This window comes from Episyrphus balteatus, chromosome 4, assembly GCF_945859705.1.
Source record: "Episyrphus balteatus chromosome 4, idEpiBalt1.1, whole genome shotgun sequence".
In the NCBI taxonomy this organism is placed as follows: Eukaryota; Metazoa; Arthropoda; class Insecta; order Diptera; family Syrphidae; genus Episyrphus; species Episyrphus balteatus.
The window spans coordinates 59,921,903-59,945,250 of NC_079137.1; the positions used below are offsets into that span (position 1 = coordinate 59,921,903).

Consider the following 23,348-nt stretch of genomic DNA (forward strand, 5'->3'; position numbering starts at 1 on the left):
TTATTTTTTTTTTAAATAATTTTTTGTCCCCTTTTTTCAAAAAATTGTCATCCCTTCCCAAATCCCAATGCCTAAATGTAATTCAGTCTCGCTCTTTTTTGTTAAATGTTTTTTTTTTTTTTTGTTTTTGTTTGTTATCATTTTTTTTTAGTCAGTTTTTTTTTAATTTTTTGTCTCAAAATAAATCGATGTTTCTATATTTCCATCTCTTTCTATTTTGTATTCATCATCTGTCATCTCATCTGTCAGCCACTGGAGAGCACCATCTCATAATTTTTAAAATTTATAAGGTGTGTTTGTTTTTGTTTTTTTTTTTTTTGTTTGATTTCTTGGAGTGTTTGTACAGGGATAAAACAGGGAAACGAACCAACAAAACAAAATGACACTATTTACAAAACGTCACCGCCACATGATGCACTTGTCATATACATAAAACTGCTACTACTAACGACATCTATTACTTTCTGTTTAACTTCTGTTTGACAGTTGTAGTTATTGTTGTTGTTGTAGAAGAAGCAGCATTTATTTTTGACGCACGGTATTCGTTGTTGTTGTCTCTGGCTCTATTATTGCGTGCAGCCACATGTTACGCTTCAAGAAGAACTTTGTGCACCTGCTGCTGTGGCGTGGTAGGTTGTTGTGGTGAGGCTGTTGTTGTCGCTGTCACTGTGACATCGGCTGACATTGTTGGATATTTGTGCGCGACCATAGCTTGAATTTTTGACGGTGGGGGTGTTGGAGACTTTTTGGAAAGATTTAACGGTTGCTGGGAATCGGCAATATCAACTTGTAGCTCTAGCAGGCGTGGTGAATGCGCCGACGGGGAAGGGCGTGGTGGTGAAACTGATGTTGAGTGGGGAGATTGAAAGTAGTTGCTGCTACTGCCGCCACTGCTGCTGCTGCTGCCATTCGAATTCGGTGACACTGATTGTTGGCGAATTGTGGTGGTGGTGATTACAGAATGGCCCTGCCACCGCATACCGTTCGGTGTGACAGCTGCTGGTGGATGGAGGGTTGACGATGATGATGACGCTTGCGCCGCCGATGACGATGGTGGTGGGGAGGCGAGTGTAACTGTCGTCGTTGAGGGTGATGAACAGTTGGAGTTCGAACTTGAGCTTGGCGAACCGGAACTTGCATAGTGATGTTGTGGTGCTGGGGAATTCGCCGTGCAAACAAGCAGACCGTTAGATTGACCTGCATTCTGATCGCGCATGATGTAATTTTGAATGATGTCGGAGCGTTTCATTTGCTCGGGAGTCATGCGTGGTTCGGCCATAAGACTTTTAGCGAGCACAGAGTGTGTGCTGGACAGCGTTGAATGTTGTTGTTGGTAATTGCCGTTGCTGGCGCTGCTGTCGCGACTACTGCTGCCATTGTTGTTGTTGGTGGAGGTATTGCGCGTCAGATGCATATGAAGCTGGCTTTGATGTTGATGCGGTGGTAGAGAATGATGGTGTGATGGTGATGCAGTTGATGATGATGTTGCAGGTGGTGGGCTTTGTGGATGCTGCCGAGCTTGCGCTGGCATTGCTGACGATTGCATCGGGCTTGATGCTCCTGGCATTGCCGACGATGTTGTTGAGCCCGGTGTACTGCTTGCATCAGCCTCGGCCGAATCAAAGTCGCGGTGACGGAGAGCGCGGAATTTTTTGTGCGGCTTATACGCTTCATCCATCAGCGAGTTTGTATCATACAATGGTGGCGCCTGGAGCACACGCTTCAAAACTGGCATATCTTCAACAATCTGTCTCTTCATGGCCGCACTTGATGTACACGACGGCGAAGATGACGATGACGAGGAAGAACTTGCCATGGCGGTTGAGGGAGATGCCGATGAAGCTACAATAGTACTGCTGCTGGTTGCTGCAGCAGCTGTCGTCGATAGACTTTGTGCGGAGGTCTCAGCATCCAAAGCATCATCTACACTTGATCGAGGGCTGGAGCATGAAGAACTGCCACCACTGCTAACTGTCTTTGATGATTCATTCTTCTCATTACCACTTTCAATTCCCGAATCTGTCGGCGAGTCTAGCTTTCTATAGCGATGATGATGCGTAGTGCCCGATGTCAAATGATGGTGCAGCTGGTTATGGGAATGCGATCGAATGATCGGTGTGATTGTCAGACCATTTTGTGTGAGATGAGCATGTGGGCCAACAATATCAATATCTTCTCCCGACGAACCCGAATTGGCACGATTACGCAACGGACAACTACCAGACAGCGAAGCTGCCAACAATGGTGCTGACGACGCCAGCGATGATTGTGATGAATACTCCAAATCGCCCGATTCAGTGCTCGAAACCGATCCCAATGGTGATTTCGCCACATCATCCATTCTCACATCGTCCCACGATGAAGCTGGACTCTTCGAAGGCTGTTCATCTTCCATTGACCACATTTGCTGACGCAACAGCTCTTTATGTTCCGTCCGAAAAACTACCAATTTCTCTGTGTGCAAGGTGCTCAATGTACGCAAATCTGGCATTGTTTCTAATAATTTCGCCATAAATTCAGGTTGATCGGGGCGACTTTGATTGATGATGGATTGCAGGCATGTCTTTAGCCTCGAATACATTTTCTCAATCAACTCGGTATTTCTTAAGCCCGGTCGATCTGGGGTAATTAAAACAATTGCACAGAATAAACCAATTTCAGCATCACTCAAATTCATAGAATTCATTCGTTCGGCGAAATTAAATGTTGAATCAACTAAAAATCGTGCATTCGCTCCATTTTGTATAGCATCGCGACGCATCACTTGTCCATTTAAACAGATAATACTGTTAATTGATGAATCAAACATACATATCAGTCGCACAAATAACGCATCAAATAAGCCTGCTTTGAGTAGGGTGAATTTGTCATCTTGTGTGAGTAGCTGAAAGCCGGGTATCATGCCGGCGAAATCAATTACACCACGAATAACATGGGCGAAACGCTGTGAAAATTCCTGCTCAGATTGTAGCTCCGGTGCAGGATTTAGAGGGCATGCCTAAGAGAAAAACAAATAAAAAAAAAGAAAACAAAAAATTAGAAATCAGCTTAACTGTTTTTTTTTTTTCTATTTCAAGTGAGCTCAGGGAAAAGTTCACCCGAAGGTCAAATCGAATAGCAAAACATGGGGAAAATCAATAATTCTACCACCACCACACACACTTCTACCTCAAGTGTAAACTAGTTTAAGTTCATTGTTGTTTTTTTTTTTTCATTTTCTCTTCCTGTTCTATTATCGTGAAAACAAGTCATCGAAAGCTCTCTCACCCGGCTACAAAACGCAAAAGCTTTCTCCCCAAGCTATAAAAACTATCAAACAGAACTTTCAGAGGACCGACCATTTTGTCGCCTCACTTATACCCACCACCACTGACTAGTTTGTTGGGGTATATAGTTATAATAATGATAGAATAGAGTAGAATGACATTAACGTCAAGGTCGACGAACCAGAGTTCAAGGTTCTTGAACGGTATGCCTGCCTGCCTGCGGTAAGAGCTTAAACTATCAACAGTGTGAGAATAGTTTATATATACACCACAACTACCCTCCAACTATAAAACTGAGTGAGTGTGGGGAAAAACTAGCTTTTTTCTGTTTTTTTTTTTTTTTTTTTTTGCAAAAGAGCACATTTACATGGGGGAGGTTGAGAATGTGTATAGCGGTGCTTTTTTGTAATTAAACTACCGGGTTCGTAGAGAAATGATCAATTTATTTATCCGCCATGTGACGCTGGCAGCGCCATTTTTTTTTTTTTTTTTTTTTTTTTTTGTTTGCATGTCATATTAACATTAGAATCCACGTGGTTTAAACAAAACGCCAACACCATTCTAACAACAACACAACCACCGTTTGGCTATGTTATAGCTTCCGACTTATGGTCGACCATCTGCGCCGCCATTATTAGAGGGAGATATTTTTAGCTATTTTTCGTGAAATTGTTTTTTTTTTTCTATTCAATTTAAGCATCGAGATAACCTTGAATGCGAAATTTTAATTATAGAAAAAAAGAAAAAAAAAAACCGGCAAAATAGTTGAATTTTTTTGTCTATGGTGAGATTTATTTTGATAGGTGTGAGGTGAGTTTAGGAACCTTTAGGCTGGACACACATGCTGTTTGTTTGATTTATCTACTTGTATAATTTTTTTTTCTCAAATGCGCATAATACTAATTGCGCGCAATGATTTTATTTGACCTTCACATTAGTAAAACGACATCGACTACCTTAAACTGACATAAAGGGAGGTAGGTAGATAGATAGTCGTGGTGAATAATAAAAAATATAAAACTACGTATTTCCATTTTGTGTGCTGTACACACATAACAATTGTGTGAGAGATTGGGAGAGAGAGAGTAATCTACTACACAACTAGGAAGCAATAATAATTCTAGGTGCAAATAGAACAGTCAATGTCAAACTTTGATGTATCTATATTTCAGACAGACGCGCTGCGCCGCCAACACTGTCTCCCTCTACAAATTATTAACATTCATTGTACATTACTCATTTTTTTTTTATTTCTGGTAAATATGTGTATATGGTTGACATTGAATTTAATACAAAGTACTTAGCAGGTTTATATTGGCCAGACGACGAGACTTAATTCAAGTGACAGTAATTTAGTTCCAACAGCCACCACCATCGCTGTACCAAAATGTTTACCTTCTGTCAATGTCAATGACAAAAACTAAAATAATAAAAACATTAAACAAATATCTGGTATATGACATTGTTTTTTTTTTTATTTTGGAGATAAACGAATGTCTTTATCATCATCGCACAACTTAGCCTTAACCTTAACTAATTTTTGAAGTTTAAAATACACACAGAGTAAACAACAATTTGAATGAACTGTCAGAATGTGTTACTAATACATTGTCACCATCTCTCGACGATAGCTGTGAGAGACGTTTATTTAAACAAAAAAAAAAAAAAAAATGATTTCCTCGTATTTCACAAGGTCGTTCACAAATGACGTCGTCTGTCTAGAAGTTTAGATGTTTTTTTGTGTGAGCTTATACTTTTTGTATATACACACTCTCTCAAAAATGAGGATCAATAAAAATAATATAATTTTAAACTGTTTTTCGTTTATCGGCAGCGCACGTGTGTTTGCTTAAGCTTTTTAATATTTTCTTTCTAATTTTCAATATTTCACCAAATTACAAGAGTATGGTGAAGAGTGCAGGGATGACGTTTGGGGTTTGACACAACAAAGTTGCAGTTTTTAATCGCGCCATGTTGTTTATTGCTATAAATTGCGCGCCAACTGGCGAGTTTGTGGTGTGTTTGATCAACTGTCAAGTGATAATAATAAAAAATGTGCATCCCTTGGATGTGTATAGAAAAATGGCGGGGGTGGTGGGAATCCCATACTCACCCCTTTCTTTTCTTCTGTCAAGATCTATTATGGAGTGGTGTGGTGCGGTGAAAAATAATGGGGTTGCCACCATTATCATAACCTACCACTACCACCATTTCTATTTGCTGTCAGAATTAAACACAAATACAAACATATTTATTAGAAAGAAATTCTTGTCTTAGTCGATAGTACTCGGTCGTCGTATGTATATTTTTTTATTATTAGCTGTTGCTTTGCTCGTTTATAATTTCAAGGTTGAAAAATAACTCGATACAAGGTCGTATGCCATTTTTTTTTTTTTTTTTGCTTGTTGATAATATTTTTGCTCTTTCGTTCTGGTATTAATTTAAATAAATTTCTTATTCTTATTGTTGTTGTTGTCTAACACACATATTGTTTGTATAAAAAATAGTAGGTATGTATCCTACACAAACAAATCTAACTCCTAGACTTGTCAATTGGCGCGTAATATTATTTTTTTGAATATGATCAGATGACCGGAAATTTGTTTTTGTAAAAAAAAAATTTTTGCTTAGGACATTTTTTTTTTTTTTTTTTTTTTTGGTTAGGATTAACAAAGTGACAGAAGAACAACCTTGACATTTGCTATGTGTGAATCATGGAATATTTTTTTTTCCAGCTGAATGGAAAAGAATATAAAAATAATAAAAAAAAACAATACTTTATCATTTTTATTGTTTGAGCTTTACTTCTTAGAAGAAAAAAAAAAAAAAAAAAAAAACACCAGTAAACACGGTAACCTTGATGCCGATTTTTGTTTTGTATGGTAAAGCGCGTGTATTGGTGGTGTGTTTTTGGGGGTTCTATACTCCAATCATCACCACCGCGCCACTTACTTTTGAAAAGGATGATTTGAATTTTGGTTATTATTATATTTTTTTATTTTATCGGTTTTTATCATGCGAGAGTGTGAGGGTGTATAGTAAAAGACACGTTTGACATTATCGTTTTTAATGTGCGTGCTAATGTTTTTGTTGTTTTTGTATTTTTAATGTTTGGTAATGTTATTTGCTTTATCACGTATAGATATTTTGCGATTTCTTTTTTAAGAATTTATCTTAACTTTTACCATTATGTATGATTCAAAAAAATATTTTTTTTTTTTTTGTTAACTTTGACATTGAACGGAGGTGTTAAGCGTGTGCATGATATCATATTAATAAGTATGGTTGACATTGAAAATGTGATAAAGGAACTAAATTGCGATTGAATATTTTGCAAAAAAATAAAAGGAATGCGCGCAATTTATTGCTGTTGTTATTGTTGAGTTTTTTTTTTATTGCTGATTGTTTTGTCTCGACTATTGTTTTAAAGCAAAGGGAGGGAATTCATATCGAATAGTGTTGGGCTTATCACTAAGTACAAATTTATTAAAAATTAACAACCATTTCGTGCAAAAATCAGCATTTTGCTAAATGGCGCCCAACGTGAGAACTAAACTTGAAATTCCAAACGGTTTTGGGATTTTTCTAAATAGCGCTTAACAAAAATTGAACCATAAAATGAAATATACTAGAAATTGTCGTCATTTATCGAAATTATGGAAAATTTAATAAAATGGCGCCCAACGCGGGAATTAAAAATTATTCTAACGTATCTGAGATGCTTTTAAATGTCACCCAAAAATATATCAATAAAAAATAGAGAAGCTTTGAACTCCTTACATGGCAATTATCAAAATAAAAAACAAACTGGCGCCCAACGTGAGATTTTTAGCAAAAACCATAGGCTTCTGCGATTATATCTCTCTTGGTCTATTCTAGCACACCTTATTAAAAGAAAAACCAACCTTGACTTGTCATTATAATATAAGGAAAATAATATAAAAGTACATAATAAAAAATAATAAGTATTCACCTCGAATATGTATTTGATAATGTCAAAGTAAGTAAAGTAAGTATTTTTCCTGTAGCATTTAATATGCATTCATTATCATTATTCAAGTACAGTTTAATGTCAATTTGAATAAATTATTAAATACATTTCCTTGTTTATTATAACTTTTTTTTTATTTTCTATAAAAAAAAATCACACGCAATAGTTGTAAATATATCTATAAAACACTCAACATTTCACACTATCACCTGTAATTTTTTATATATCACAAACAGAGCTTTAAAGAGTGACATAAAACTAAACTAACTACTGTGTAAAAATGAATAACTTATTGTGTAGAGGGCGTGCATGCATACAAAAGAAACCCCCAACAAGTTGAGAAAAGATCACTGTACAAAAAAAAAAAGAAAAGTCAAGGTCTGTTTGTACTAAAATATAATTATCACAATAATTCTCTTGTCAATATTTTTCCTTACTCTCATATATCACAATGATATCTTTTTTAAAGGAAATTGCCAAAGACCATGGACAAATTGTATATGTTTTAAAATGATTTGACAAGTTCACCTTGCATCACAATTAAAAATTTTATAATCTAACACAAAAAAGTCAGATCGAATGAAACATAAAAAATAATAAAACAAAATCAAAGGTCAATTGAGGAGGAGAAAAGACATATTCATCAGGTTAAATACCGGAAATTAAGCAATTAGCAAACAAACACACCTACCTAATACTTCACTTCTCATTTATATGTACATATGTCTCTGTCTCAATGTTGAGGACAAATTATTATTATCTGTCAAAGTGTATGGAAGAGGAAGTACAAAACTTAAGGGCATAGTTATACTTTTTTTTGTTTGTTTGCTTTATTTTTGTTTACTTTTAAATTGATTGTGGGAGTGACAATGTTGACAGGAAGAATTAACTTTATGATGCATCAAAACTGTCACCTTGACGTTTAACAGAAATTAAGTTTTTGCTACTCGATTTGATTCATATAAGAAAAAAAAAAAATAAACAACAAAATTAAACTCACCAATAGCGTAGGCATTGAATATGATGGACATTCGCGTGCCCTTTGACGCATTGCAGCAACTTTTTCCTTGGTAAATTCACACGTTTCCAAATGAGCACGCAATACAGCGGCTAACAATCTAGGTTGATCGTCAAGCTCTGTGGCTAACGCCCTTTGTTGGCCGCGATTTTGTGTACTTTGTTGCATGGCTGCTAAGATGCGCGCTTTTTCGCGTTTCGGCACGCGACCAAATCGCACAGCTATAAATAGAAAAAAAAAGAAAGAGACAAAATGATTAGTTAAATTACAAATTATTGGTTAAAAAAAAGTAAATAATTGACATGTGCAATGTAAATTGGAGAAAAAGAACAGGACTAAAACAGACAGACAGGTGGCATTATCGCACCAGGTGTCGGAAGCTATACTCTACTCGTACGTGTGTTCCAATTTTCACCACACACACAAACGAAGAGGTATAATTTTTCGCCGCCGGGAAGGACACCGTTTTTTTTTTCTCATGTGTTTCCCCCTTTAAACAAACAATAACAGAAGTGGAAACATGAAAACACAACAAAAAAAAAAATGTGCAAAAACCTTAAAAGAGCCACAAAACAGACCCTTAAGTAGGTCACTCTGTTTTTTTTTTTTGTATTTTCATTTATTTTATTTTCGGGTGCAAGCATAATGATATTTTTATTGGCTTGCTCTCAATATTCTTGTGTGTATCATATTAAGGCGACTGTTACACTTTCTCCAAAAAGAGTCGACTCTCTGTCTGGCCTAGGGTTTTCTCGTTAATCATTTAGTTTATATGCCCAAAAGTAAAACAAAAATGTGGGTGAACTTTCTCATCGTTCACACAAAAAAAAAAACAGAAAAACGCGCATCACGATCATGAACTCTAATGAAATCGTACATCGGGATCGTTGATCGTCGTCGTCTCCCACTCATTTCACTCATCGGTGACTTTTTGAGTTCAACAGAGAGAGAAAATCAACACAAACAGAACTAAAAAGCCAGATCTCCTCCAACAAAGCCATTCATCCAAGTCAGTGAGAAGTGTAACACTTTTAACTTTTTTAAGCCGAGTCTACATCGAAAGTCAATCAGAAAGAAGGCCCACTAACCAACCATAAGCAAAATCCTATTAATTTCACTTTGGAGTAGGTAAAACGCGAGATGCGCTTGTCTATCTTCTCTTTCATTTTGTTTTTTTTTTATTTGTTATATCTAAGAGGTCATGACCTACAAACAAAAAAGAGAGTGCGAGATAAAATTAATAAAAAAAAAAAAAAGTGTGACAGTAGCATACTTCTTTGTTAAAACGAAATAATGCGAACGATGAATGAAAGAGAAAGCCACACAAAGGTGATATTGCACTAAAATATCTGTGTGACAGTTAATATCATCGTACTGTCAATATTGATGTGTCAAATTGATAACAGAACGATATGGTAGCTCGCGCCAAACATCACCTGGTGTGCCATAACCCCACTTAAACGCCCTTTAGCGCTTCTATAATGCGGTGTGGGCTTCGGCGGATAATTGTGATTAGAATAACAATATCGCAGAAAATATCATCATGAAAACGAAAATGAGAGCGCCACCTAGTTTCCTCATTTCTTTCTTTTTTTTTATGTTTTCTTTATTTGTGTTTAACATGGAAAGAAATTAGAGAATGACAACAACGAGATGGCCCAATAGTATAGTGGTCCAAAAGATATACAAGCATTTAAGGCCGCATCTTGTTTGTTGATGAGCATGGTAGCATGATCATTTAAAATTTTTTTTTTTTCTATAAGACTCCTATAGCAATGAGGAAGAAGATAATTTCAAAGAGAAAGAGAGAAAATCAAAAAGAGGTCGAAAAAGTGTGTTGATTTTTTTTTGTATTCATTCTTTCTTTTTAGTTTTTTTGTGCAAAATGAAATTGATTGCAAAGAGAATTAAGTAAAAAAAAAGAGTAAGTAGGTATATTAGTATAAACGAACAGAAGAAAAAAATGGAGTTTGGAAAAATTATTGGTGCATGCAGGCTTAGTGCATAAATTATGAGCTCTAATTTTTTTTTATCTGTAGGTTGGTGGGTTAGTTAATGTCGGCTTTATCCCCCGATCGGATGTTTTTTTTTTAACGAAAATCGAAAGCAAATATGCGAACGGCGGGCGCGCAACTCTACGTGAAGTATGTAGAAATATCTTTTTGAAAAAGAAAGTGCATACGCCGCTTTATTTAGATAGTTAGGTAGGTTAGGTTAGGTAGGTGAGTGAGTGTGGAGAGTTTTATCTATTTGGCATACATTTCTTTTTTTTTTGCAATTATTTGGATCATATAAAGGGAAATTGTTAGACATTTTTGAGTATTTTTTGACACCTTTAGAGAAAATGACAGATGTCACTTGTGTCAAATTGCAGATTTTGAAATATGTGAATTTTTCTTGAAATCTGATCTTTTTAAAGCCCTGAATAGGGTTTTCTGCATTTTTATTTAATTCAAAATAAATATACCTATTCATGGACGGTAAAAAAAATGAGACATATCTACATAGGGAAGTAAACTGTCATTTTAAATTTTTAAAGAATGTAACTTTTCTGCACCACAAAATCTTTGAAAAAAAGTACTTTTTTTGTATTTATCATTATCTGAATAGATAGCTTGTATCAAACTTTCAGTTCAACTTTCGTTAAGTTTTTTTTTAACGAAAATACAATTTTATTGTATAAAACAACGAAAAAGATTAAAAGAATGGATAGTCTGACTAAAAAGTTTTTATCTATGTTTTAAGAAATTTTTGATACTTTCGTTAAGTTTGATTAAAAGTCGGGAGGGTTGTCATGTATGGATTTATCAAGTACCTACACTAATAACACGAAAACCAATCATGTTTTACTTTTTTTCTACTTTCGTCAAGTTTTTTTTTCACATAAAAATCTTTCGTTAAATATTTTTTTTTTGCAATAATTAATGAAAATCTTTATTTAAAGATTTTCAAACTTCAATAGTCGACAAAATTTAATTGGTGCAACAAAAAAAGACACAAACATTTATTTTTTGTTCAGTAAGAATATAGGCAAGTGTTTTCTTTTTCAATATTCCCGAGTTTTATTTGTTAGGTTTTTTAGACAAAAAAAAAACATTGATTTATAAATACGTACGGGCATTGTGATAGTTGACATTTCCTTTAAGTATTCCTTTTAAAATTGGTAATTCTTCCATTTTTTGTGTTTTGTTTTTTTTATTTTGTTTTTATTTCAAATAAAACTTTGATAAAAATTATTTAAATAAAATTAAAATCATATAATAATCCACAGTTTATTTGATTTTAATTGTTTAATAATGCGACGGCATCAAAAAAGGTACTGTGACTTGTTTTTTATTTTATGTTTTTTTGTTTTGTATTCACTGCGGCAAGTAGTCGTAATCCAAAATTTTGTGTTTTTTATTTTTTTAATTTTTGGCACTTAAATGCACTTTGTTGTGTATTTTTATTTTTTTATAATAACAAACAAATTTAACAAACAACAGAAAAAAAAACAAACTTAAACAAAAATCACAGTGAAATATTTTTTTTTTTTTTTTTTTTGAATTTTCAGGTACAATTTTTTTTTTTAACTTTTATTTAAAAGTTATGTTTGTTTAGTATTTTTAATTTTGTATTAATAAACAAAATTAATTAAAATAATTGATAAATAATCTTGCATTGGGCGCCACTTTTTTTTTGTTTTGATTCACTTAACAATTCACAAATATTTCTCATTTTTGTTTCAATATTTGTATTTGATAAATTTTTTCTTAAATTTTTTTTTTATTTATTTTTTTTTTTTTTTGTGTTTTAGAAAAAATTTAAACTTGTTGAAGGAACTTTCTTTTCATCACAATTTTTCATTTTGTAGAAATTTCGCGTAGTTTTTTTTTTTTTTTTGTTTAATAAACTTTTGGTATAAATATTTTTTTTTTTTTTATTTTTCCGGTTAATCCTTGGTTTGTCGAAAATTATTTTCTTGTTTTCATTTAAATAATTTTTTTTTTTAATTCACCACATCTGTGTTATTTATGCACTAAGAACGATGAATGAATGATTTTTCATTTGAATATTTTTTTTTGTGTTATGATTTTTCTTTTCTTTTTGATTTAATTGTGCAAATGCAAACATGACAAAACTCGACAAGGTCTTGAACGCGACTAACTGTAAAAATTGCTAGCACGTTACGAATATAGGTAATAATCACACACAACAAAAAACAAAAAGATTGTGTATTGTGTTGTAGATACAAGATACAAATTTTTTTTTTATATTATTTGAGACCGTCGTCTTTATACACATCTACCACTTGGGGTATACCAGCGACGAGTGTAGTTCACAATTTGAGCGCTAGTCGCTCACAGTTGTGTGCTTTTTTAGAGCACCACAGAGTTTTTTTTTTTTTTTTTGGTTTCGTTTTGTGTGAATATTCTTCTTCTGTTCATTGGCTTACAAAAAAGCACAAAAAATAAAATACACACGATAGCGCGAGAAAAAGCCGCTTAAATAAAGAGAGGGTTTAGTGTATCGTTGGTTGGTTGTCACATCTCCACCAAATAACCGCTCTCAATTACTGTCAACAAAAGATTGAAATATCAAAGGCAGCACAAGTTACCAGATACTTTGGTTTGGTATGTATACCAATCTGTTGGGGAGCTCTTAAAAACAAAATACAAAAATAAAAGGTTTTAAGAGCTTTCATCAATGGGGAGATACTCATTGTGAGCTTTTTTGCGAGATAGGGTTCTAGAAACTCAAACTAGAGGACTCTGTGTGTATCATGAATTTTTGTCCGCATTCTGTTTGGCATTTTAAAGAGAATTTATCTCATTTTTTTAGTGTAAAAACCGGCAAAATGTAGATACTTTTCTCTCTTAAAAGAACTTTTCACCACACAGCTTTTGCTTAAATGTGGTGAATTTAAATATTCTCTTAAAAAAGCACAGCTTTTTGGGGTATTATTTTCTCTTTAAATTGAATAAACTGCAATTTGAAATTTTCTTAACAAAATGAAAAAAAAAAAAAAAATAACTTAAAATGCATTGCTCCCCAATCTGCTGACAAACAGAACCAACCAACAACAACAAAATGTACTAACCTTGAACTTCAATTGAACGAGAATATTCAAATATCTGTTCTCATGTTTACAAAAATAACAACTATACTGCGCATAAAAAAAATACCTATACCCAAAAGTTCATTGGTTTTTTGTATTTATTTAAATATTCTTTTTATTTTTTCTTCTTTTTTGTTATTGTAACTGTGCAACAAAAAAAAAAAAGAGGGCACAACCTTAGCACGTAACAAGACGCTGATACTTTACAAAATGATACACAAATAAATTCGCAGTAAATAAACAGATCTTTTTTTTTTTATTGGTGTTTAAACATTTGACAGACGATGCATTTAATAAATGTATGTCATTTACACTCATTCAATTGATGTGTGATATTTGATGCCATTGTAGTACAAATAAAAAAATGATTCATAATTTATTTTATATGCATTTGCCAAAATATGTTTTTGACAAAACGAAAAAAAAACAGAGAAAAACTAGAACGAGAAACAAATACAAATCATTGCACTTTTATTGACAGTTAATTTATTATTGAGTTAGTTCGTTTACATTTGCAAGCAAGTGAACTGAGAGCTTTTGCCTTGAGTTTGAGAATGAGGTGAACGAATTGACGTTCAGTGACATTTTAAACAATAAAAAAAAAATGTGTAATAATTGAGAATAAAGGTTAAAATTTAGTTCAAATTTGATATTATTTATTGGAATGTTGTTTAAATTATGGGAACATAGTTTGGAGGTTATTGATTTAAGGAATTTGACATTCTAATGCTTGATTTGACAGAAAATGCATTGACAGAAATTTAGTTTTGATGTCAAATTCTTTCAACATAGTCTACATTTGATTTCTTCATTATTATGAGGCTTTTCACCTCAGATATGTATGTCATTCCTTGTATAAACGTCAAATATGTCAAAATGAAACATTGTGTATATACCTTAAAACAATTTGACATATGTTTGATAAGCTCTGTTTATTCCAATGTTCCTATCAAACATTTTTTAAACAAGTAAGAGATGTCAGGTAATAAATCTACTAAATTTACAATTATTTGTCTTAACTGTCATATTAAACTTAAAAAATTCACCATTTTCTTCCATCAAACAAACCTAATTGAAAGCAAAGATGTTTTGTAAATTAGTTGGCAAACTGTTTTATTTCTACAAATGAAAGCGTTCAATCAAAAGAATGACAGCGCAAATGTTTGACAGTTTGTGGTGGGATCTGTTTGTTTTAACATTTTGACATTATCCACTTTTTGACAGCAATCAATATTTTATTTTAATAAAATCGTGTTAAATATACGATCGTGTTTATATTGACAACTAAGCCGGAAATTGCTAATGTTCCGTTTACACTATTAATTATAATTTTAATAAATAAAAATTAAAGTTTGAATTTACATAAAATAAACTTTATGTAATTAACCTCGGATGACACTAGTTTTATTATAAAAACCTGATCTAAACACCTACTCACCATACTTGGCCTAAATTTCCACCAAAAATTGAAAAAAAGGTAGGCACTTGACACTTTGTCATCATACAGCAAATCATCCTAAGTGCTAGCATCATAACATCTCATATTATCTATTTCTTTTCTTCACTCTATATTTATGCCAAAAAATATTATTAGTAACGCAATAAATCCTCTTAACGGACTTAAATTGAGTAAAAAAGACCCTGAAGCATATTATGCTAACCCATTACCATTACCCACACAATAAAAGTCTTGTTCAATCGCAGAAAAAATCATCAGAAACCCAGCTAACGTCAAACAACAAAAATAAACCTAAAAATAAAAACAAACAACTCCAAGTCGTTGAACTATTAATGGGACAACAACATAACCATACAATAACCCGCCACAACTCTCAAACACACAACAAAAAAAATATATATATAACGAAACCAGAGCCAACAAAACAAGCAAAACTCAAACTCACGGCTCGCAAGAAAAAAAATTGTAAAAAATAAAAATGAAAAGTGAAAGTTAACATAAATTGTTGTTGTTGGAAAGGAAAAATCAACAAAAAACAACAAGAAAATTTATTCCTCTCAAAATGAAATTTATAATTTGCGCTCATTACTATCTTTAAGCTATGCTGTGCATCTCAAATCTCTAGAGATATTGCTATTGCATAACGGTTTATTTCTGCATCTCTCTTTTTTGTTGTTGTTTTTGCTTTGTTTTTTTTTGTGTCATCATAATAATCAGGAAATGCCAAACGTGCATAAGTAGCACTAGCGCAATATCTAACTGACAGAAGCTAGAGTTGGTGGAGGCACATCTAGCTATCTGTCTTTCCACAGACATCACTCCCTCTCCAGTTTTTCTTCGAGATGTCAAAACCGGGAAACTAATCGTGCGCCTCGTGAGTAGATTTTGTCATCTATCTAAAATTGTTATCAATTTATTCGCTCTGTAAGATTTAGCGAGTAACGAGTAATTTCTTAATATCACTTTCACTTGAAAAAATACATTTTTTTTTTTTGTCTAAAAAACATTTATATCTCCCCTCTCTTTATATACACATTCGTTTGCCTATTGCACGCATCAAGACTCAAGAGGCTAGAGAAAAAAAAAAGTGGAAAGCACGAGAGACCTCCATCATATAACGAGTTCATCGAACTCGTTACGAACTCATAGCAAAACAACACACAAACAACAATTACATAAAAAACTAGGTTGTTGTTTGTTTTTTTGTTTTTTTTTTTGTGTTAGATTGAGATGATTGAAGTTTGACGTTTGTAATTTTGTAAGACAAATAGTCATCAGTCTAAGTTTAATTAAATTTAACCTAAATTAATTAAAACAACAACAAAAAATAAGTATAGAAAACTGACCTCCCACTAACCACCACTATGATTATTATTAACGATTATTCACCACATAACCGTCACCCTATCTTAACTCAAGCTGTCACAAAAGTCATGTGCGATTATTGTTACAAATTTTATTTATTTTTTTTTCTATTGTACAAGGGAATGTCAAATATATATTCATACAAAAAAAAATTCAATATAAAATTAACAAATTGCAATGACCAAGGATGAAAAGAGAAGGCAAACACTGCTGCTATGTAATGCATCGAGTGCAGAGTGCAAATTTAAAGGCGCGCATACATTCGCAAACATTCAGAATATAGCGAGCTCACATTTTTTTTATTGAAGCCATGAGTGAATGACCGAGCATGACCTAAATTTGTGTCGCTGCACTCGGTGGTTCTGTTTTTTTTTTATTCATTTTTGCTTCAAGTCACACAGAAACACACTGATACAAAGTGTTATAAAAGTGGGTGCATGCAAATATGCATCTCGCAACATTCTCACCACACACACACAATCAACACATTTATCCGAAGAAAAAACTCAACACAGAGAGAATATCCTCAATAATATCTCTATCTAGTAAATTCGAAGAATTTTTCATATTTAAAATTCGAATTTCGAAATTATAAAAAAGTTGCATTCTCTTTCGGTCACTATGGCGTATGTGTAATGTTGCGAAACATATACACAATTTATTCTCTATGCACATTCGAAGTGAAAAACCTTCGAGAAACTTCTTATGATTGTGTGTCGTGTATAGATGTGTGTGGGGGGAAATATATGGGTTGTGTAGATTTTTGGTGTCGTTGACCGGAGCTCATATTGTGGGGATACACACCAGATGTTTTAGTATAGAGTATATAAGTTAGAGTGAGACAAAGAGAGTTTATAATATAAACTAGAAGTCATTGAAAAATGAAAGTAAATTTTTTTCAATAAATTTTTCTATGAGCAAGTGAGATAGATGTATACTCACAGTTCGAGTATCGAAATTGAGAATTGATAGTGTTTGTGTGTGGTGGAATAGTGTGGTGTATATTTTTATTTGAATTGTTTGTATGAAAATGACCCCGGACTAAATGAGAGTCTTGCTCTTCGTTCTAACTATACTAAAACGTGAAGGTATATATGAGATATAGGTAGGTATCGGCTGCTGCTAGCACTAGCTATGTGCTGCTGCACAATTTAAAGTCAGTTCATTGAGCAAGAGGTAAACAACCTTTTGAAGGTTCATTTCTATACACCACAAAACTACCACTCAATGGTGAATAGATGAGGTGAGGTGAGGTGAGAGGTGGATATATCTTTTTTTTTGTTAATTGACATGTACAATCTTTTTTATTGCAATTGACGAGTTTTTTTTTTCTTTAATGCTCTACAATTTATTATTATTTATTCTCCTCACTCTCGTTTGTTTGTCTTTCTGCTTGTTTTTTTTTTTTATTTACGTAACGCAATGAAATTTCACTCGTTATGCAATAGAAAGCAGCAGAAGTAGTAGAAGCAGCAAAGACAACAACAGCGAATAGAGATTTATTTGGGGGATCACTTGCTCGATTGCTCGTGATGTGTTGTTTATTTATTTCCTCGCTGTGGTTTTGTAATCACTTGCTTGTTGCTTGCTGTTTATAAACTGACAGATGCCAAGCGCCGTTAAAAATGATACCTGGATGTCAAAATTGACAGGAGAGTATCTAAAGACAATATAAATTATCTATAAAAAGGGATTTATTAGAAGAAAAGGAGAAAAGGAGAAAAGGAGAAAAAAAAGCGCTTCCGCATTTTTTTTTTTAAATAGAGGAAATGAGTGGCGAACATACCTAAAAACTTGCTTGCATATCTACAATTTATATTTATGTCAAGTGGGTGAGCGATGACAAAAGTGTTTTGAGTTATGGAAAGAGGGAAAATGTATCTCTCTATCCTCCCCTTCATAACTCATCAATTTTCCACCTCGACACTTAAGTCTCATATAGACTTGTTCGTTTCTACTTTTGCTCTGGTACTTTTGCTGCTGCGTGTATGTATATATCCACACTCAAACTACAACTGCTATTTGGATGTGACCTGAATAGAGTTCAACATTTTTAAATGAACTTTACTCCCCCTTTTTTAGCGCGCTGCTGCTGGCTGACTAGTGACACAAACAACACCACCAGCATCCATTCCATAATAATTCTACATAGTGAATGTGTAGACGACAATAGACTAGATTTTTTTTTTTTCTAATTTAAAATTATACAAAAGTATACTAGTTTTTTTTTTGTAGATTATAAAATGTGAGTGACACATCTGTCTACAAGTTGCATAAAATTCCAACAATTTCAACAATTGAAAGACCTAGAAAATTAATCAAAACACACAAACTTATACACACACACAAACAAACAAAATAATACACGACCATATAAAAACGCAATAAAATAAATTTACTTTCAATTTGGTTAACCTCGTGCTAATTTGAGTTCATTTTAATTAAAATAACCGTCGACTGTCAGTGAGCGCTGCTAGGCAATATGCGAATTAAAAAAAAAAATGTCTGTCAGTTTGTGTGTTGTATGAATATGTTTTGTAAATGTATATCATGTGTAGGATGCCAGGAGGAACAGGGGGAAGATACAGAGGCTTGAAGGACTAGAAAATAAAAAAAAAATCTGAATCAAATAGACCCCCTGCCATGTGGTTTTTTTTTTGTTTGTTCATCTTTCTAAAAATTGCTGCTAGGTATCCACTTTTGGAATCCAGACACACTAAAATATGCAAAAATTTAAATTTGACATATGACAAGTAGTCGACGAGGGTGGGTGGTGAATAAATAATAACTAGTTAAATCCATTGTGGTTATGCCTTAAAATCATGATGCATCTCTGTCTGGAAATTAAGCAAACGAACTGAACTTTTTTTATGCAAATTGATAAGCGCGCTTAACTAATGTTATACTGCTCCTATAATGCTCCTATATTGCTTCTGCTAACTGTCAGAGTGTGTATTTTTTTGTATTTGAATTAGTTTAAGAGCTATACCAACACAAATATACACGAAAGATATTATTGTGTATATATGCTATATAATAAATGCTATGGGTGACCTAGTTTTGTCGACGTTATGAACGTCAGACTTGGTTCGGTCAATGAACTCAGCCTCGACTGATAGCATGCGTACTGTGTGTATAGTTGTTGTGTATATGGCGAGGTGTAGATTTGCTCTTTCGGTTTCGTTTTCAACGAAAAAAAAAAAATTAAACTGTGTTGCGTGTATTCAATAAAAAAAAAAAAATATAGATATGATTTTGATACATAATTTTTTTTTGCCAGATAAATGCCAAATTCTTTTTTATTAAAAAAAAAAAAAACAATAAACGAAAATGAGGAAATAGATAGAGGAGACGATGGATGGGTAGGTATGTTTTTTGGAACAAACAAAAAATATTTCACACTTTTTTTTTCGGTTTCATTTCGTTTATGTTTGTGTGTAGGTATGTATGTTATTTAATCGATGAAATAAATTTTTCAGTTTTCTAGGTCGATGGTCAGTTTATTTAAGTTTTTATTTTCCTCTCTGTTTTTTTTTTTTTGTTTATTATTTTTTTTTTTTTTTTTTTTTTTTGTATTTTAACGTGAAGTAACCTCTTCTTTCCTTGAAAGATAATGAAAAGGGGAACACGGTCATTTTTATAAAATTGTAATAAAAAAAAAAAAAAAATAACACAGTGGACAACAAAGCAATGTCGGATGACGATCGAATTATATACGCATATAATGTCATGTCATACGCACTCATAAATCTATGTTTGAGAGTCATTTTGAAGGATTTTTTTTTGGTCAAGGATGAATGGATTTATTATAATAGGTTTGTGAAGCGCCATATTACAATACGAGACAAACTAGAGAGATATTGTGTCGAAATTGGGTCATAATATCCGAACATAGAGAAGATGTGTGTATGACATTAGCTTCTGGAGAAGGTTTGGAAATAGTCATCACTTTGACAATTAAGATTGATGGAATATAATGTCATCGATGACAGAAGAGAGAAATAAAAATGTAGTAGAACAATTAATTTGATATTGAAGTTTCTAAACACTTACTCAATGTTTTTGAAAAAAAAAAAAAAAAAAAAATCAAAAACCACCAATTTCCGGTGAAAGATTAGATACAATTTTCTATTTAACATTGAACAGAATTTTGTTTGTTAAGGTAAACAAATAAAAATTTTTTTATATGAATCCAGAAGGTAAAGCTAATAATAGAAATGAGAAATTGAATAAAAAACCTTGTTCTCAATAGATTAAATAAATAAAAAAAAAAAAAATATTTTCGCCAAAAACAATTTCAGCTGATTATTATTTTTTTTTATTAAATTCGCGTGTGCGGTGAGAAATTATAAAAAAAAGAAATTTTTTTTTAATTCAATAAAGATAAAGTTGCAGAAAACTAGAACAGTGCGATAAGAATATATTTTGGGTGTTTGTTCAAATTAAAAAAAAAAAAAATTATGTTCTATTTTTTTATCAACAAATTTATTGTTTTATGGCAAAAATATATTTTTTCAAAGATTTTTTGATTGCAAATGATTTTCTACCAATTAGAAGTAAGAGTTTGTTAAGAAAATGTGTATGTTGGGCGCCATTTACAAAGTAATTTGTAAATTTTTGCAAAGTAGATAATAATTTGAACAAACAAGACTTTATTTCGTGGTTTTATAAGGAATTTCAACTTTGTTGGTAAATAATTTATATATTTATTGTAAAAATAAAAAAAAAATCTCTTGTTAGGCGCCATTTTATTTTTCTAAAATAAGTTCAGAAGAGTTACGAGATTGATTTTATTAAAAAAAAAACCCATGATTTAATCACAAAAACATTACATTTTATTTAGTTTGGTAACTTTACACTCTACATTGGGCGCCATTTTCATATAAAAGAAAGAAATTGAATCCAGGCTCGTTTGGTTTGTGTTCTGTAAAACTTGCCCTTTTTGAATATACATTTAAATTTCATAAATATTGTCAAAAACCCTAAAAATATTCTTGCGTTGGGCGCCATTTTTTTTTTTTTAATATAAAGCAAAACAGTGATTTTAGTTCGCTAGAAATTGGGTCTATTGGTATCCTTACAGTACGAATTTGGGAGGAATAATTCAAACGTGAATTGAGTAAAAATAAAAAAATTCTTTGTTGGGCGCCATTTTTTGTTTTTTTTTTTTTTTTAATCCATCATGCATTTATTTGTTCATAAGTTTTTATAAATGTTTCATTTATTACCACTAAGAATTTGAAAGAGATTTTGTACACAAGTGCTTTAATTAAAAAAAAAATCCTTCGTTGGGCGCCATTTATCTTACTTTTCACTAAACATCAATTTCCCTCTCAAATAACTGTTTCCATCTTTCAATTAAATCATCAAAAAACTCAATTCGAATCAACACTATGTTTCTATCAATCTGGCTCTCTATAGAAACTTCTTGAATTTCTTTGTTTAGTATGAGACTTCACAAGAAATCAGAAAAAAAAAACAAAAAAATAACAACTTTCGATTTCATTACTAGAGTCATCGGCCTAGCTTAAATAAACATATATTCCTCTCGTCTTTCTTTTTATATTATTTTTTTTTTGTCTGTCTTCACACTGAATCGTGTAGATGATGACTTCAATAATTACCATCATGTAGATGACACAGACTATGACGGTGGTAGCAGCGGCGGCGGTAGTGGCTGCTGTTAGATGCCTCTGGACAAAGTTTCAGCTTATGTGCTACTTTAATTGATACAAAAAACAATCATACTCAAGACATGCCACCTATCTTTTCGTTTGAAAAAAAAAAAAAAAAAAAAAATATAACATCTCCAACATACACATTTTTCTGTGTATCTTTCCCCATCCAGTATTTTTTTTTTTTTTTTATTTTTTTGTAACATCATTGTTGTGAGCTAATTTATTATCTCAGTCACTCCTGTGCTGGCCTCTTTTTTTTTTTCTTTATTATTATTTTATTTTCCCTTTGCTGTTCTATTTTTTTCGAACAACTCAATTGCTATAATATGTGTATACTTCAACTGAATAAAAAAAAAACAAAAAAAAAAAAAATTCACCGCGCCGCGACGTCTTTGTGTGCTCTGTGCTGTGTACTGTGCTGTGTGTTGCAGCACAGCAAAAATTGTTCGTCGTTCACGAATTGGGTTAAGTCCGGTCATTCCACTCGTAGCACAATTCCACAATGATTCTACCCATATTCACCACCTCACCTCTCTTTGCCAGGTTTTTCTTCTGTGATCGTTCGTTTGTTCGGCTCTACTCCTACAATGAAACAGAGCAACAAACCCAAAGCAGCACTGTTTGTTGTGTCTTTGTTTATCGGTTCGTTATTTTTGTCGTTCGTTCGTCCGACTGTCTGTCGTTCATCGTATGGAAATAATGACAGTATGGTGAATGATTTGTCTTTGTCTTATAGTGCTGAGAGCTGAGTGTGGTGAATAAACACTCAACACACATCACATCACAACGAATTAAATAACAACCGATAAGGAAATTTATTACGAAAAATCATTGCATTTCTTCTTTTATGAGTGTGACTTTTTTATAAGCCCCCCCAAAAAAAAAAAAAAAAAATTGAACGAAAGTGGGCCAAGCTACCTACCATTATGACAAAAATAAAAATACACATAAACATAAAAAAAAAAAATACTCTGGAACTCGAGTGAAGGGTACATTTCTGTTGTTTCGCGTTACGAAAAAGAGTATAAATTCAAGCAACAACAACAACAACGAGAGCCACAGAAAATTTCGTTCATGGCTGGTCATTGAACTCGGCTCGCAACATGTTTGTTCGTCATGTTCGTTCGATTATGAGAGATTATTTCTTAAGTGTATTTTTGTGTGTGTGTGTGGGTATTTGTGTGGTGTGTGGTGAATAGGGTGTTGGCGGACGGAGGGAACTAATTTTCTATGTGTTGTAATCTTATCTCACTCAATTGGTCTATGAAAATGATGGATTTTTGACGGTGTGGTGAGATAAGTTATTACTATACCAAAACCAGGGTTTTCGTATTTTAATTTTATTTATTATTAAACTAACATTTTGAACAACACAAAAAAAAATGTAGTTCAAAAGTGAGCGAGAAAGAAAGAGAAATATATATAAAATAAAATGACAAGGTGAAATATGGTGGGTGGGTTGAGATTTTGGCT

The 23,348-nt window shown here is 32.7% G+C and overlaps 1 protein-coding gene across 5 annotated transcripts in view; it reads right to left on the reverse strand.

The window, feature by feature from the left end:
* Window positions 1-295: 295 nt before the first annotated feature.
* Window positions 296-23,348, reverse strand: part of LOC129919536 (ecdysone-induced protein 75B, isoforms C/D) — a 218,956-nt gene continuing 195,903 nt past the window's right edge. For 4 of the 5 annotated variants that reach the window (XM_056000450.1, XM_056000451.1, XM_056000452.1 and 1 more), the window contains 2 exons: window positions 8,258-8,496; window positions 296-2,998 (listed from right to left, as the gene is read on the reverse strand). In XM_056000450.1, the coding sequence (XP_055856425.1) occupies window positions 587-2,998; window positions 8,258-8,496 (2,651 nt within the window). In that variant the 3' untranslated portion in view covers window positions 296-586. Of the gene's footprint in view, window positions 2,999-8,257; window positions 8,497-11,390; window positions 11,804-23,348 lie in introns of those variants that run through there. The other variant, XM_056000453.1, reaches the window with a different exon arrangement.